Source organism: Amblyomma mixtum, unplaced genomic scaffold (assembly GCF_055824585.1).
Source record: "Amblyomma mixtum isolate Tamu unplaced genomic scaffold, ASM5582458v1 scaffold_27, whole genome shotgun sequence".
Taxonomy (NCBI): Eukaryota; Metazoa; Arthropoda; class Arachnida; order Ixodida; family Ixodidae; genus Amblyomma; species Amblyomma mixtum.
This window is the reverse complement of record NW_028317724.1, coordinates 334,036-347,141: the sequence shown is the minus strand read 5'-3', so window position 1 is coordinate 347,141 and position 13,106 is coordinate 334,036. Positions and strand designations below refer to the sequence as shown.

The window sequence follows — 13,106 nt, the reverse complement described above, 5'->3', positions numbered from 1 at the left end:
GACACTTTTCGGGCTTGAGGGAAAGACCAGCCGAACGAATGGCGGCGAACACGGCACGCAAGCGCCTCAAGTACTCTTCGAACGTGGCGGAGAAGATGACAACGTCATCCAGGTACACGAGGCAGGACTGCCATTTTAGGTTGGCAAGCACGGTGTCCATCATCCGCTGGAAGGTGGCAGGAGCTGAGCACAGTCCGAAAGGGAGCACCCGGAATTCGTACAGACCATCCGGTGTAATAAAGGCGGTGTTTTCCCGGTCGCGCTCGTCCACCTCGATTTGCCAATAGCCACTACGTAAATCTAGCGACGAGAAGTACGTGGCGTGGCGTAGCCGATCCAGGGAGTCATCAATCCGTGGCAGAGGATAAACGTCCTTTTTGGTGACTTTGTTTAGACGCCTGTAATCAACACAGAACCGTAGGGTCCCATCCTTCGCCACAAGAACAACAGGCGATGCCCACGGGCTCGTCGACGGCTGTATCACGTCGTCCTGGAGCATTTCTTGAACTTGCCGGCGAATGGCGTCACGTTCCTTCGAAGAGACCCGATAAGGCGTCTGGCATAACGTTCGCTGGTTTGCGTCAACAATAATGCGGTGCTTTGTGATCGGAGTCTGCCTGACCTTGGAGGTCGAGGCAAAACAGTCGCGGAAAGATTCGATAATGCCCTCCAGGCAGCGTTTCTGATGAGACGGGAGGTTCTGGTTCACGTCGGTCTTTATGGGAGTGGTCGGCGCCTCCACTAATGCCGGGATTTCGGACAACGCGTGCTGTCCCGCGAATTCACAAAGTTGTTCGAAATACGCAATAGCTGTTTTGCGGGGCAAACACTGAGGTTCAGAACCAAAATTGGTCACCAAAAGTTCGGTTCGCCCACTGTTCAATTCAATAATTCCGCGAGCTACACACACTTGCCGACCCAGGAGCAGCGAGATGTTGGTTTCAGCGATGCCACGAGTGCTGGGGCTGTTATCGCACTCTACGGTAACAAACATGCTGGCTCTTGACGGGATCAACACCTGGTCATCACAGACGCACAACTTAGCCCTGCGTGGCACGGTATCGTCGTCGACAGGGCCTTGGGTGGAAAACGACACGATTAGCTCCTGAAGATTGATGACGGCACCGTACTCCTGAAGGAAATCCAAACCGAGTATGAGGTCCTTGGAGCACTCGGGTAACACAGCAAAGCAACCAGGGAAAGTAACACCGCGGATCTGGATTCGCGAAGTGCAGACACCAATCGGAGTTACGACATGGCCACCAGCTGTCCGGATCTGCGGCCCGGACCAAGGAGTTAGAACCTTCCTCAGGGCTGTGGCTAAACGACTGCTCATTACAGAAAAATCGGCGCCGGTATCCACGAGTGCGGTAACGTCATGGTTGTCGGCGGATACCGGAATTTCGGCGAAAACCAGTCGGTCGCAGCGCGTCGTTGATGTCGTCGGGTCACGTCGTCGTTGATCGGAGCGTCGCGGCGAATGTTCGGGTGGAGGCTCTTGACACGTTCCAGTAGCGGCGGCCCTACCCCCGGAGGACACCGTCTTCAGTTTTCCCGACGTGGGGACGCGCCTCTGAACTGGCCAGAGGACGACGGGCGGCCGGGCGAAGAGAACCGCCTTGGGGATGGCGATCTGGACTGGCGTCGCTGCGGGGTCGAGGACTGCACGTTATCAGCCAGGTACATCTCGATATCCCGTGGTCTTTCACTGTAGCGTGGTCGAGGTGCATGAGGTGAAAACCCCCTTAAACCTATTCTGCGGTAGGGGCAGTGACGGAGGATGTGGCCGGGCTCCCCGCAGTGGTAACAGAGCTGCCGATTGTTTGGCGTACCCCACACGTGCGCTTTGCTCATGGGGGGCCTGTACTCCTGTTGCACGGGTAGTACTGGCATGGCAGGTACTGGCAGGGATGGTACTGGCACGGGAACGACGGGGGAAAGACTTGCATCGCTGGCCTAGGACTTCGTAGTGCTTCGCTGTACGTCATAACGGAGGGCGCCGGGTGTGGAGCGGGAGGCGGCTGCACAGCTCGTCGGATTTCGTCACGGACCACGTCCGTTACGGCAGCGACACTGGCCTGTGGAACTTCAAGACGAAGTTTCGCCAGTTCCTCGCGAACGAGGCTTCTTACAAGCTCCCGAAGCTCCTTGGCGGGCAGCGACGTAGGCGTGTACGGGGAAGCGGCTGCTATGGTAGCCTGACGTCCGTAGTGCGCGCCTCGTTCCTGTAGAGAGCGCTCGATACCCGTTGCCTCCCTTGTGAAGTCGGCCACTGTTCTTGGCGGGTCACGGACCAGTCCGGCAAAGAGCTGCTCCTTTAAGCCTCGCATTAGGTGGCGCACTTTCTTGGCCTCGGGCATAGCAGGGTCGGCTCGATTGAAGAGACGCATCATGTCCTCAACGAACATGGTGACGCTCTCATTTGCCTGCTGCGACCTGGAGTGCAGAGCGACTTCCGCCTTCTCTTTTCTTTCACTGTTGCCGAATGTCGCCAGCAACTCACGCCGAAAAACCTCCCAGGTGGCAAAAGAGGTCTCGTGGTTCTCGAACCAGATCTTTGCCGAGTCCTCTAGAGCGAAGTAGACATTCTTCAACTTGCGCTCACCGTCCCACTGGTTGAAGGCTGCCACACGATCGAAACTGGCGAGCCAATCTTCAACGTCTCAAACCTGCCTCCGTGGAACGTCGGCGGTGACCGGGGCGCGTGGAGCACGAACGGAGCGTCAGCTCCAAAACGTTGAGTGGTCTGGCTACCAGTGGTTGTTGTCATCTTCCTTGACGGTTTTGTCAGGCCGCTAAACTCTGGCTGTAGGCCTAGCAGGCGGCGGCTCGCTTTGTGCACGGGGGTTGTGTCTACGCCCTGGGAACTCGCTTCAAAGGCGTCTTCGGAGTCAGTGTACATGGGACGTTACCCAGCCGGCTCCACCAAATATGTCACGGCTAGACAGTCGGGACGGCCAGGACACGTTTTACTGTGCAGCGCCAGGCAGCAGCGGACTCCCGAGGGGACCACACAGAAGAGACGACGAAGAAGAAGCACTGCCCGCCACCATGGCTAAGGCTAGCCAGAATAGCGGGGAAGGCAGTTCGGCCGGGAGACGGCGCCACGAGAGTGCCCAGGAATGTTGCAATATATACCATTTAGCGTAGCGCGTTAGGGCAAGGGGAAAGGGAGGCTGGCGAGAAGGACTCCACCTTGCAGTGCCATTGCGTGTCTGTCGACGGATATACGGCTGGCTTTCCAGACCGACCAGGGCACTTAAGCAGAGAGGGATGTGGGCATTCGCGCTGTCTCGAGGGCAGCCTGTGCTGCTCCTTTTCGACTGCTGCGAAACCCTGTCCGCTAGCGGAGGCGCGGTACGGCTCTGGACGCTGCCTAACCACCCGCTGGGCCCTCCGGTCTCGTGAAGATCCCGGCTGTGCTCCACAGGGGGGTCGTGCTACGTGGTCCGCTAATTGGGCTGCGGGGGTGTGACGTAGGGGCGAAGTTGTGCTGTTCGGTAGCCGGTTGCGGGAGCGCGGGAGGTTGGTGGCAGGCGTGCGACGATGGCGGAACACGGGCCGACGCAAGCGGCAAGGTACGTGAGCGGCTGATATTCGCTGTCCCCGAGGCCTTGTCCGACGGGCATTCGCGTGCCTTGCACATCGCAAGCCGAGAGCCTCGCGCCCCGCCCTTGCGGAACCTGCGAGTGCCCGCCGAAACCCGCCGAGTAACCGCCGCCGCTGAACCGAGTCAGCCGCGTCTCTCACTAGAGTTTTCCCTCCGCACCGGTCTGCGCGCGCATCGTCTGCGTCCCGCTGTCGGGTGGCGGTGGACGCCAGGTGCGCACGGGTTGAAGGAGTGCCGCATGCAGTGCCTTGTGTATGTGTGTGTCGTGGTTGTCAGCACAATAAATGCGTGTGCTGCATTAACGTGCTAATTCTCTTGGATTGAGAGCGCACGAGCGCGGCAAGAGCAGACTGGACCCCTTACGGCTCGGTGCTCGAACCCCGCAGTGGGTCTCTCTCTTCGCACGCCCCGGGACATGTAAGGAAGCCCACTCTTGGGCTATGTACTGACCCCGTGCGCGGAGGGATTGAAGGAAGGGCCCACAACTTCAGCTCCAGTTCTTACACATTTCCGCCTGATAGGCCTGTATGCCTCAGCTGCGACGCATCGACATATGACATAGGTGCAGTTCTGGCTCACAAAGATGCTGATGGCCAAGAACATCCCATTGCCCTTGCCTCAAGGAGCTTGCCTGAAGCAGAAGAAAACTACAGTCTGCTTGACAAGGAGGCACTGGCTTGAATGTTTGGTGTGGATCAGCTCGACCAGTAGTTGTGGGGCATATCGTTTGAGATACACACTGACCACAAGCCACTTCAAGGACCTTTGGGTGCCAACAAGCCTGTTCAAGTGAAAGCTGTTCCAGTGCAAGTGCAGCAAGCTTCACATCTAGCGGTAAAGTGGGCTCTGAAGCTCTCCGCTTATAAGTACAAACTTGTGTACAAGTCTGGCAAAGCGCTCGGCCATGCTGATGCTCTTAGTAGACTGCCACTGCCCAAACACAGCACTGCACTGTCTCGCCCTGCTGAGATCTTCTTGCTTGAGCAGGCATATCCACGACTCATGTCACCTGCTGTTCTGGCACGAGCCACAAGAAATGATCCACTTCTGGGATATCTTATTCTTTCTGTTTTGAGAGGAGAAATTCTTCGAGTAGGACCGCAGTGGAATCCCTTCGATACTAGAAGCACTAAGCTCAGTCTCTATGAGGGTTGTCTGCTATGTTCATCAAGAGTCGTGGTTCTACGATCACTGCAGGCCTAGGTACTTGGTTTGCTTCATGTCAGCCACCATGCCACTGAGAAGAGCAAGATGACTGGCAGGAGCCATGTCTGGTGCCATAGACAATGACATTGGCAACAGTGCGAAGAACTGTACAATGTGCCTGGCTCAACATCGAGCTGCACAGCCAGTCCAGCAGACACCCTGGCCTTTCCGGCAGCGACCCTGGTCAAAGCTTCACATTGTGTTCGTTCCCGATAACAATGTCATTCCACCGCTCACCAATATAATTTCTTCTTTAGCAATCAGTGATGTTGTGGTAAACCCTGATGGCATCCTAAATCTTGTACTAAACCTCGATGTTAAGAAATGTACCGGTCCAGATGGAATATACAATGCGTTTAATAATAATAATAATAATAATAATAATAATAATAATAATAATAATAATCTTTATTCAGCATAATCTGAACATACAAAGAAACGGAAGCGCCGAAGCCACAAGTGGGCTTGTGCGGCGACAACCGGCAGCCGCGGCAATCTTCGCGCTCCATCAGAGCTCCATCAGAGGCAGAAGAAAATTAAAAGACGTAAACATGAAGAACACAAAAATTTTGGCACGGAAAAAATGAAAAAGCACTGATAAGATTTTAGTACATGTTAAAGATTCTCTAACGCTTGAACAGCAACACGCAGTTTTATGCGGGTGGTTAAAGAAAATAAATCATCCGGTAATTCGTTGAAGATAGCTGGCACGTAATATTTTCTAGTTGCTTTGCCGTAGTGAGTGCGCACTCTCGGTTTATGATAGCGAGGTACATGTCTCAACGGTACCGGTTTCGTATTTATGTGTCTGTATGCGCTATTCCAAAAATATTTCAGTACTAGAATTTGTTTAAAAAGATTGTCAAAAGAAGGCAAACCGGCTGCGGTAAAGACACTGTTGGGCAGATTTTCCTGCGGCAAGTAGAGAACGCTTGTAGCAATGTTTTTCAAAATCCTATTAACACGACATTCCCATGTGAAAGAGCAGTTAAAAAAACAACACATACCGTATCTCAAGACACTATACCCCAGAGCCTGGGCGACTAATTTTCTCACAGAAAATGGCATCATAGTTCGCAAATTAAACAACAAGCATGCAACACTTCTGAGTTTCTTACAAATGTGCGCCATCTGAGTATTCCATGCCAAATCACTGTCTATGTATATACCAAGATACTTAACCGACGGGACGCTAATTATAGGTTGACAAGAACACAAAGAGCAGTATGAGGTGTGTAAATATATGGAACCTGCACTTGGTACATCTTTATGCGGGTTACGAAAACAGACTAGTCTGGATTTGGTGTTATTTATTTGTATTAAATTTGAGGCAAACCAATCACTAACTTTAATAGCGTCCTCCTGGAGGTTAGCCAGGGCATATGAAAAATCAGGGTTGCTTGAGACTAGTAAAGTGTCATCGGCGTAAAGGAATATGGTGGATGATTTCACATGGTCACATATGTCATTCACATATAAGTTAAACAACAAAGGAGATAAAACGGACCCTTGCGGGACACCACACAGCACTTTTACAGCGTCACTGCAGATAGGCCCAAACATGACTGCTTGAGAACGATTGTGAAGATAGTTTTCAATTAAAGACAAAAAAGGACCCTGTTGAGACGGCGTCGTCGGTGGACAAGCCGCTCCCGGTCGATGCATCAGACAGCGTAGCCAGGCCGGAGAATGACGCTTTATTCTCGGATCAAGGGATATTATATAGCCAGAGGGGCGAGGGAAAGAGGGGCGAGGGAGAGAGAGAAACGAATGAAAGATCGGTGTCGGCACGGGTTCAGTTGGTGGCTTATCGCTTCTGCTATCAGCAGCAGACCCCTAAATCCATACGAGTACAGTTTAGAACACAAAATTTGATGATTTACCGTGTTGAAAGCTTTTTTTACGTCCAAAAAAAGTGCGAATGCTACCTCATTGTTCTCCAGGCTTTGATGCAGCAAATCGGAGAGATTTTCCAATAGCACCTGTGTTCCTGACCCGCTGACAAAACCGTACTGATTCCCACTCATTAGGTCATGTTTAGTAATAAAAGCATTCATTACAGAAAGTACATGTTTTTCCAATATCTGGGATACGCAGGAAAGAATAGATATAGGGCGATAGTTTGCAATATCATTCTTCTTCCCACTTTTGTACAGAGGAACAACGCGAGCGCTCTTCAGTGATTCTGGCTTGTACCACTCTTAATTATGCCGTTTAAGATAAGCAGTAAAACATTTTTCAGAGCTGTAATGTTTCTTATCAGATCACCTGTGAAAATGTTGTCAAGTCCGGCAGATTTGTTACGTTTCAGACTAGACAAAATGCTGAAAAGATCAGATTCTGTCATAAGAGGAAGGAAAGCCGATGGCGATACGCTTTTTGTCATTTTCGTCGAGCTCACAGTTTGGACTGCGACCCGTTGCTCAGCGGGTCGTTACTCCATGTGGTTGTTGAAGATTTGCGGGGTCGCAGCGGAGCACCAGACAGAGACGACCAGCGTGGCAGGCTTCTAGTTCCGGACTACCCGTGCCGGGCGTGCGCCACGAGCGCGCGCTGTCCGTCTTTATTTTCCTCTAGCGCGCGCTGTAACGCCGATCTCAGCGCCGGCGCTTTATAGCGTCGCCGGGCGCTACAGGGCCCCCCGCCTAGACGGAACGGCGAAATGTACGCGCCGACGGGGTGCAGATGGAGGTCACGCGATGGAGGGAGGGTCCGGTAATTTCATGTCAGGGTCCGGGAAGAGCCGTCGGGTGGAGGGCGCGGATTCAGGTGGACGAGCCTGGCTGCTGCGCAATGGGCGAATGATGCAGGGTGCCGAGCTGACAAAGCATATTAGGGCAATGGAGGCCATGGTGGGGCCGTCACCGACTGTAGTGCTGCCCGCTGGCACAAGTGTCATTGGGGCTGGACCGTTGCAGCTGATGTCGGCGGGAAGCTGGCACACAGAGTACGCCGTCACAAGCAAGGGAGCGGTCGAAACGGCTCCGTGGACAGATGTGGTCTTTAGCGTGGTGTCGTGTCGCTGCTGTAGCGCCAGCTTCAAGTCGTCCAAATAGGTGGAAATGGCTGGCTTACATGGCTCAGGTGCCCCTGATGTAGGGCGCGAGCAGTGCGGTCCGGCCACTAGGGTTGGCACAGGTGTGACCGACGAGACAACGGTGACAGCTGTGGTGAGGACGGAGGAAGTTGCTGGGTTCAATTCCAGGTGCTGGGGTAAAGCGGGAGTGGCCGTCCGGAGCGACTGGCCAGTACTGATGCGCGTGTGGGCATGGTCGGGCTTGAGAGCAAGCGCTGACACGGGGTCAGGAACTGTTTCAGGCAAAGTGGGGCTGGAGGCGATCGCCGTGCTTGTTACTGCTGTCATCGGGTTGGCTTTCTCATCCTGCTCCTGATGACGAGTAGTGCTCTGCGGACCTTCTGAGGGGCTGGGAGTGTGACAAGCAGGTTTGGTCGTTGTCGAGGGCTCTTTAGCATCAGCGGGCGACGGCTTCAACCGCACAGAAGAGGCCTGCAGAGCGGTTGGCGGTAGTGACGAGGTAGATGGAGATGCCGGAAGCCTCGGCACGGCTGCTGCCGCAGAGTCGTCTTTGGCTGCAGGAGGCTCTGGCGACAACGCCACTGAAGCGCAAAGAGGCAGGGCCAGAGACGCGGGTACGATAGTAGTGGGAGAAGGACGCGAGGCGAAGCTCGTGCGGATCCCACCTGGTGTGGCGTCGAGAGAGACAGCCGGGCTGGAGACGCTGGATGGGAGTGGCGGCGATGCGGCGAGGGGCTGCTGAGGCGGGCCGGGTTCTGATGAAGGCTGCGTGGGCGCGAGCGAGGCCGGTGCAGGGCCAGAGGCTGGCGGCGGCGAAAACGGGTCCGCTGCGTCGTAGAGCGGCGGCGGAACGTAGTAGGCGCCGAAGTACGCCAAGACGGCCGCACGCAGCTCATCGTATGGCCGGCCGCCGAAAGCAGAGTAGGTGAGCCGACGCAGGAGGTCGGCCGGGAGGATGTCACAAAGGACTTCGTGTTTGAACGGCTGGATGGTGATGCCGTTCAGGTACATCGCAGCCTCCAGTTGGGCGAACCACCCGCCGACGCCTGCAGGCCGGAACGCCGGGAGCGGCGGGTCGAAACTTGGGTGCTGCCAGTACGCCATGCTAGGACGCCGCTGGGTAGAAGGCACGGTTCGCCGGGTCACCACTGTTGAAGATTTGCGGGGTCGCAGCGGAGCACCAGACAAAGACGACCAGCGTGGCAGGCTTCTAGTTCCGGACTACCCGTGCCGGGCGTGCGCCACGAGCACGCGCTGTCCGTCTTTATTTTCCTCTAGCGCGCGCTGTAACGCCGATCTCAGCGCCGGCGCTTTATAGCGTCGCCGGGCGCTACATGGTCATCGAAATACCTGTCCATCATATTCAATAACTCCTTATCATCTGCTACTGTCCCTTCTTCATGGAAATTAGCCAAAGTGCTCCCTCTTTATAAATCCGGTGATAGGCAATGCTTGTCTAACTATAGACCGATTTATTTGACATCACAATCATGCAAAATGTTGGAAAACGTCATTCAGAAACACATCATGCTTTTTCTTGAATCCAGTAATTTGCTATCTAACTTTCAGCATGGGTTTAGGCGCGGTTTTAGTACAGTAACACAATTAACAGAATTCATTCATGATAAATTACTTAACCTCGATATCGGCAACCAAGTTGATGCCATTTTTATAGATTTCTCGAAAGCGTTCAATACTATTCTACATTCCAAACTTCTTGCTAAACTAAATGCTGTACTAAACAATCCTCACTTGGTTGATTGGATTTCTAGCTTTCTCTCATCCCGCTCCCAGTTCGTATCTTATAATTCTTCTCATTCCGCTGCTGTTGATGTGACGTCAGGAGTGCCTCAAGGTTCCGTCCTTGGACCGCTACTCTTTTTAATATATATAAATGACTTGCCACATAACATTTCTTCTAACATTCGTCTTTACGCTGATGACTGTTTTATACGAATTAATTAATGGCCCTAATGATCATCGTCATCTGCAAGAGTCATTTAATAGGTTTTGTAGTTGGTGTAGCACCTGGCAAATGAGAATTAATTTTGATAAAAGCGTCCTCGTGTCTTTTTGTAACAAGTCTTCCGTTTCCCTTTATAATTACTCGTTCAATGGCCATGTGGTAGATAGGGTTTCTCAGTACAAATATCTTGGTATCATATTCACGCATAACATGTCATGGTCTAATCACATTGATTACGTATGTAATAAAGCACTAAAAAACTAGGTTATCTACGACGCACGTTACCAAATTCACCAAAAGACACAAAGTTACTGCTGTATAAAACTTTAATCCGGCCTGTTCTTGACTACGCAGCTGTAGTGTGGAACCCGTACAAGCAGTTTGAAATTAACATGTTAGAAGCAGTCCAGAAAAAAGCTGTGCGTTTTATATGTCATCGTTATGATCGCGATTTCTCACCCTCTTCTACACTTCTCTCATTGTATTTAACCACGCTCTCCGCCCGTCGCCACACTGAATCACTAAAATTCTTACATTGTATCGTAAATTCCTCGGTAAGGCTCTCAGTTAACCACTACATTAACTTTGCACCATTATCATCTACAAGAAGTCATCACGAGCTAAATTTAATACCGTATTTTGCACGTACTAATTTGTTCAAATTCAGTTTTTTTCCCCGTTCAATAGAAGCCTGGAATTCTCTACCTGGATCCATTCGTCCATCTCCAGTTCAAAGTTTTATAACTGCCATGGAAGACACATAATACCTGAAAATTCCTGCCGTGCCATTAACAGTTCCTTTTTGGTTGTTACTTTTTGTGTGTTTTGAACTTTATTGTGCTCACTTTGTACATTTTGTTGCATTTTGTTACCTTTAGTATTTTGCTTTTTTGTTTTTCCCACTCCTGCCATAGCGCATATGATTGCGCTGCAGTATGTATAAATAAATAATAAATAAAATTGATTTCGGGGGACCATTTCTAGGTCATACGGTCTTGGTTATTGCTGATGCAATTTCAAATGTTTTGAAGTCTTCCCTCTGGAAGACATGGAAGGCCTCTTCCATGTCGCTCCAATTAACCATGTCCTTGGCCAGTTGCGGCCACCGTATTCCCGCAGATTTCTTAATCTCATCCGCCCACCTAACTTTCTGCCGGCCCCTGCTACGCTTGCCTTCTCTTGGAATCCACTCCGTTACCCTTACAGGCCAGCGGTTATCTTGCCCTCGTATTACATGCCCTGCCCAAGCCCACTTCTTCCTCTTGATTTCAACTAGGATATCATTAACGCGCGTTTGTTCTCTCACCCACTCCAACCGCTTCCGATCTCTTAACGTTACACCTATCATTTTTCTTTCCATAGCTAGCTGCGTTGTCCTTAACTTAAGCTGAACACTCTTTGTTAGCCTCCACGTTTCTGCCCCATAGGTGGGTACCGGTAAAATACAGCTGTTGTGTACTTTTCTCTTGGAGGATATTGGTAGACTGCCATTCATGATCTCAGAGTCCTGCATTGAACGTTACTACAGGCTGATATTGGTGCTGATGTATTTGCAGAATCGCCGCTACTACCTCATCCCTTGGATAGTGTGGGTGTCGGCGAGCTGCATCATCTTGATCATCCTCTGGTGCCTTCGAGCCATCATTGCCATAAAGGATCAGGTAAATACCTTACGCAGAATTAATGACCAAACGTTGTAACGTGCTAACACACAGCTTGCTTGTTCTCTAAACTTAGCCTAGTTGCTTGAGCGCAAGCTGTCCCTTCAATACTGCCGACACTCTTAGACGGTGACATAAGTGCACAGATTATTGGCCTGGCATCGCACGCGAAGAGAACCATACTAGCAGAGAGAGTGGATACGAGTTTTTGAATAATGGTGGGCAGACTGTGCTAGAAAAACTAGCCACGCTTTATACAGAGTGAATTATCACGCTGAGCGTACCAGAAGCTTGGACGAATGCTAGCATCATCTTAATCCATAAGAAGGGCGACGCCATAGACTTGTAAAGCTACAGGCCGATCAGCTTACTGCCCGTTGCGTATAAGGTATTTACTAAGGTAATCGCTAATAGTCAGACAGCCTTAGGCATCAATCAATCAAATGATTAGGCAGGCTTTCTTAAGGGATAATCGACAACAAAAAGTGTTCACACTATCAGTCATGTTATAAAAATGCGTAGAGAATATAAAGAACTCTTACATGTAGCCTTGGTTTGTTCATAGAAGGTTGTTTTATTTTTATTTATTCAATATTTCCAGCCGCCTTTTGGTGGCCACGGCAGGAGTGGGGATGCAATTGCACAGTGCTTTGTCAACAGCAAACAACGGAAAAAAAGGAAAAAAAGAAGGCCTGCAGGCCTGCAGGTAGGCAACAAAATTTCTGCCGAACAATTCAAATAATAGACAAGTAACAAACACTTTACATTAAAATATAAAACAACACGCGACAAGGGCAACACTCCAGAATCGAACCAAATACCCTAACTTGACCGGCTGGGGTTGATTGGAGATAAAAATGTTTCGGCTGGCGATAAGGTGACCAGTTCGTGAGGTAATGCATTCCAGCCAGTTATCGTTCTTGAGAAGAACGACAGCTTGTATGCAGTGGTTCTGCATTTGGGAACTACAATTGATTTATCGTGTTTGTGCGGAGTGTGTCGTGTTCTGTTATGATGTAAAAATAGCGCACAAGGAATACAAGGGACGGATAGGAAACGACGCAGACAAACGCTTTTTTTTTCTATCCGTCGTTTCCTATCCGTTCCAATTGTGTTCCTTGTGCGCTATATTTACATAATGAACGTTATGCAACTTGCCCAACTTTCGGCTTTGCGTAGTGTTCTGTTATACTGCATATAAGTGTGAAAGTCTATTCTGGTTTGATTATTGACCATGTCGAATAACATTTTCAAGCGATGCATTTTGCGACGAGATTCCAAGGTGGGCAAACCGGAACGGCTAAGAAGATCAGATATCGATACATGTTTTCCGCAGGCGTTGAAAATGAAGCGTAGTGCTCTTCTTTGGACACGCTCTATACTTTTGGCATCCGTTTTCGTATGCGGGTCCCATACTACGTCAGCATATTCGAGTAGTGGACGCACTAGGGAAGTATACGCCACAAGCTTTGTTATAGTGGAAGCATGTTTTAGCCGGTATCTTATTAGCCATAGTCTCTTAGATGCCGCTGAGGTTATATTATTAATGTGCGGGCTCCAACTTAGATTCGAACTGATCGTTACGCCAAGGTACTTAAATTCATCGACCCGTTCAAGAGGGACGCT

General features: G+C 50.8%; 1 protein-coding gene across 6 annotated transcripts in view; it reads left to right on the top strand.

Annotated features, from left to right (window-relative positions):
• Positions 1-13,106, top strand: part of LOC149324514 (uncharacterized) — a 168,507-nt gene that overhangs the window by 117,643 nt on the left and 37,758 nt on the right. For 4 of the 6 annotated variants that reach the window (XM_089565457.1, XM_089565455.1, XM_089565453.1 and 1 more), the window contains 2 exons: positions 11,376-11,480; positions 12,082-12,186. In XM_089565457.1, coding sequence (XP_089421583.1) covers positions 11,376-11,480; positions 12,082-12,186 — 210 coding nt within the window. The remainder of the gene's footprint in view (positions 1-11,375; positions 11,481-12,081; positions 12,187-13,106) is intronic. The other 2 variants (XM_089565458.1, XM_089565456.1) reach the window with 1 other exon arrangement.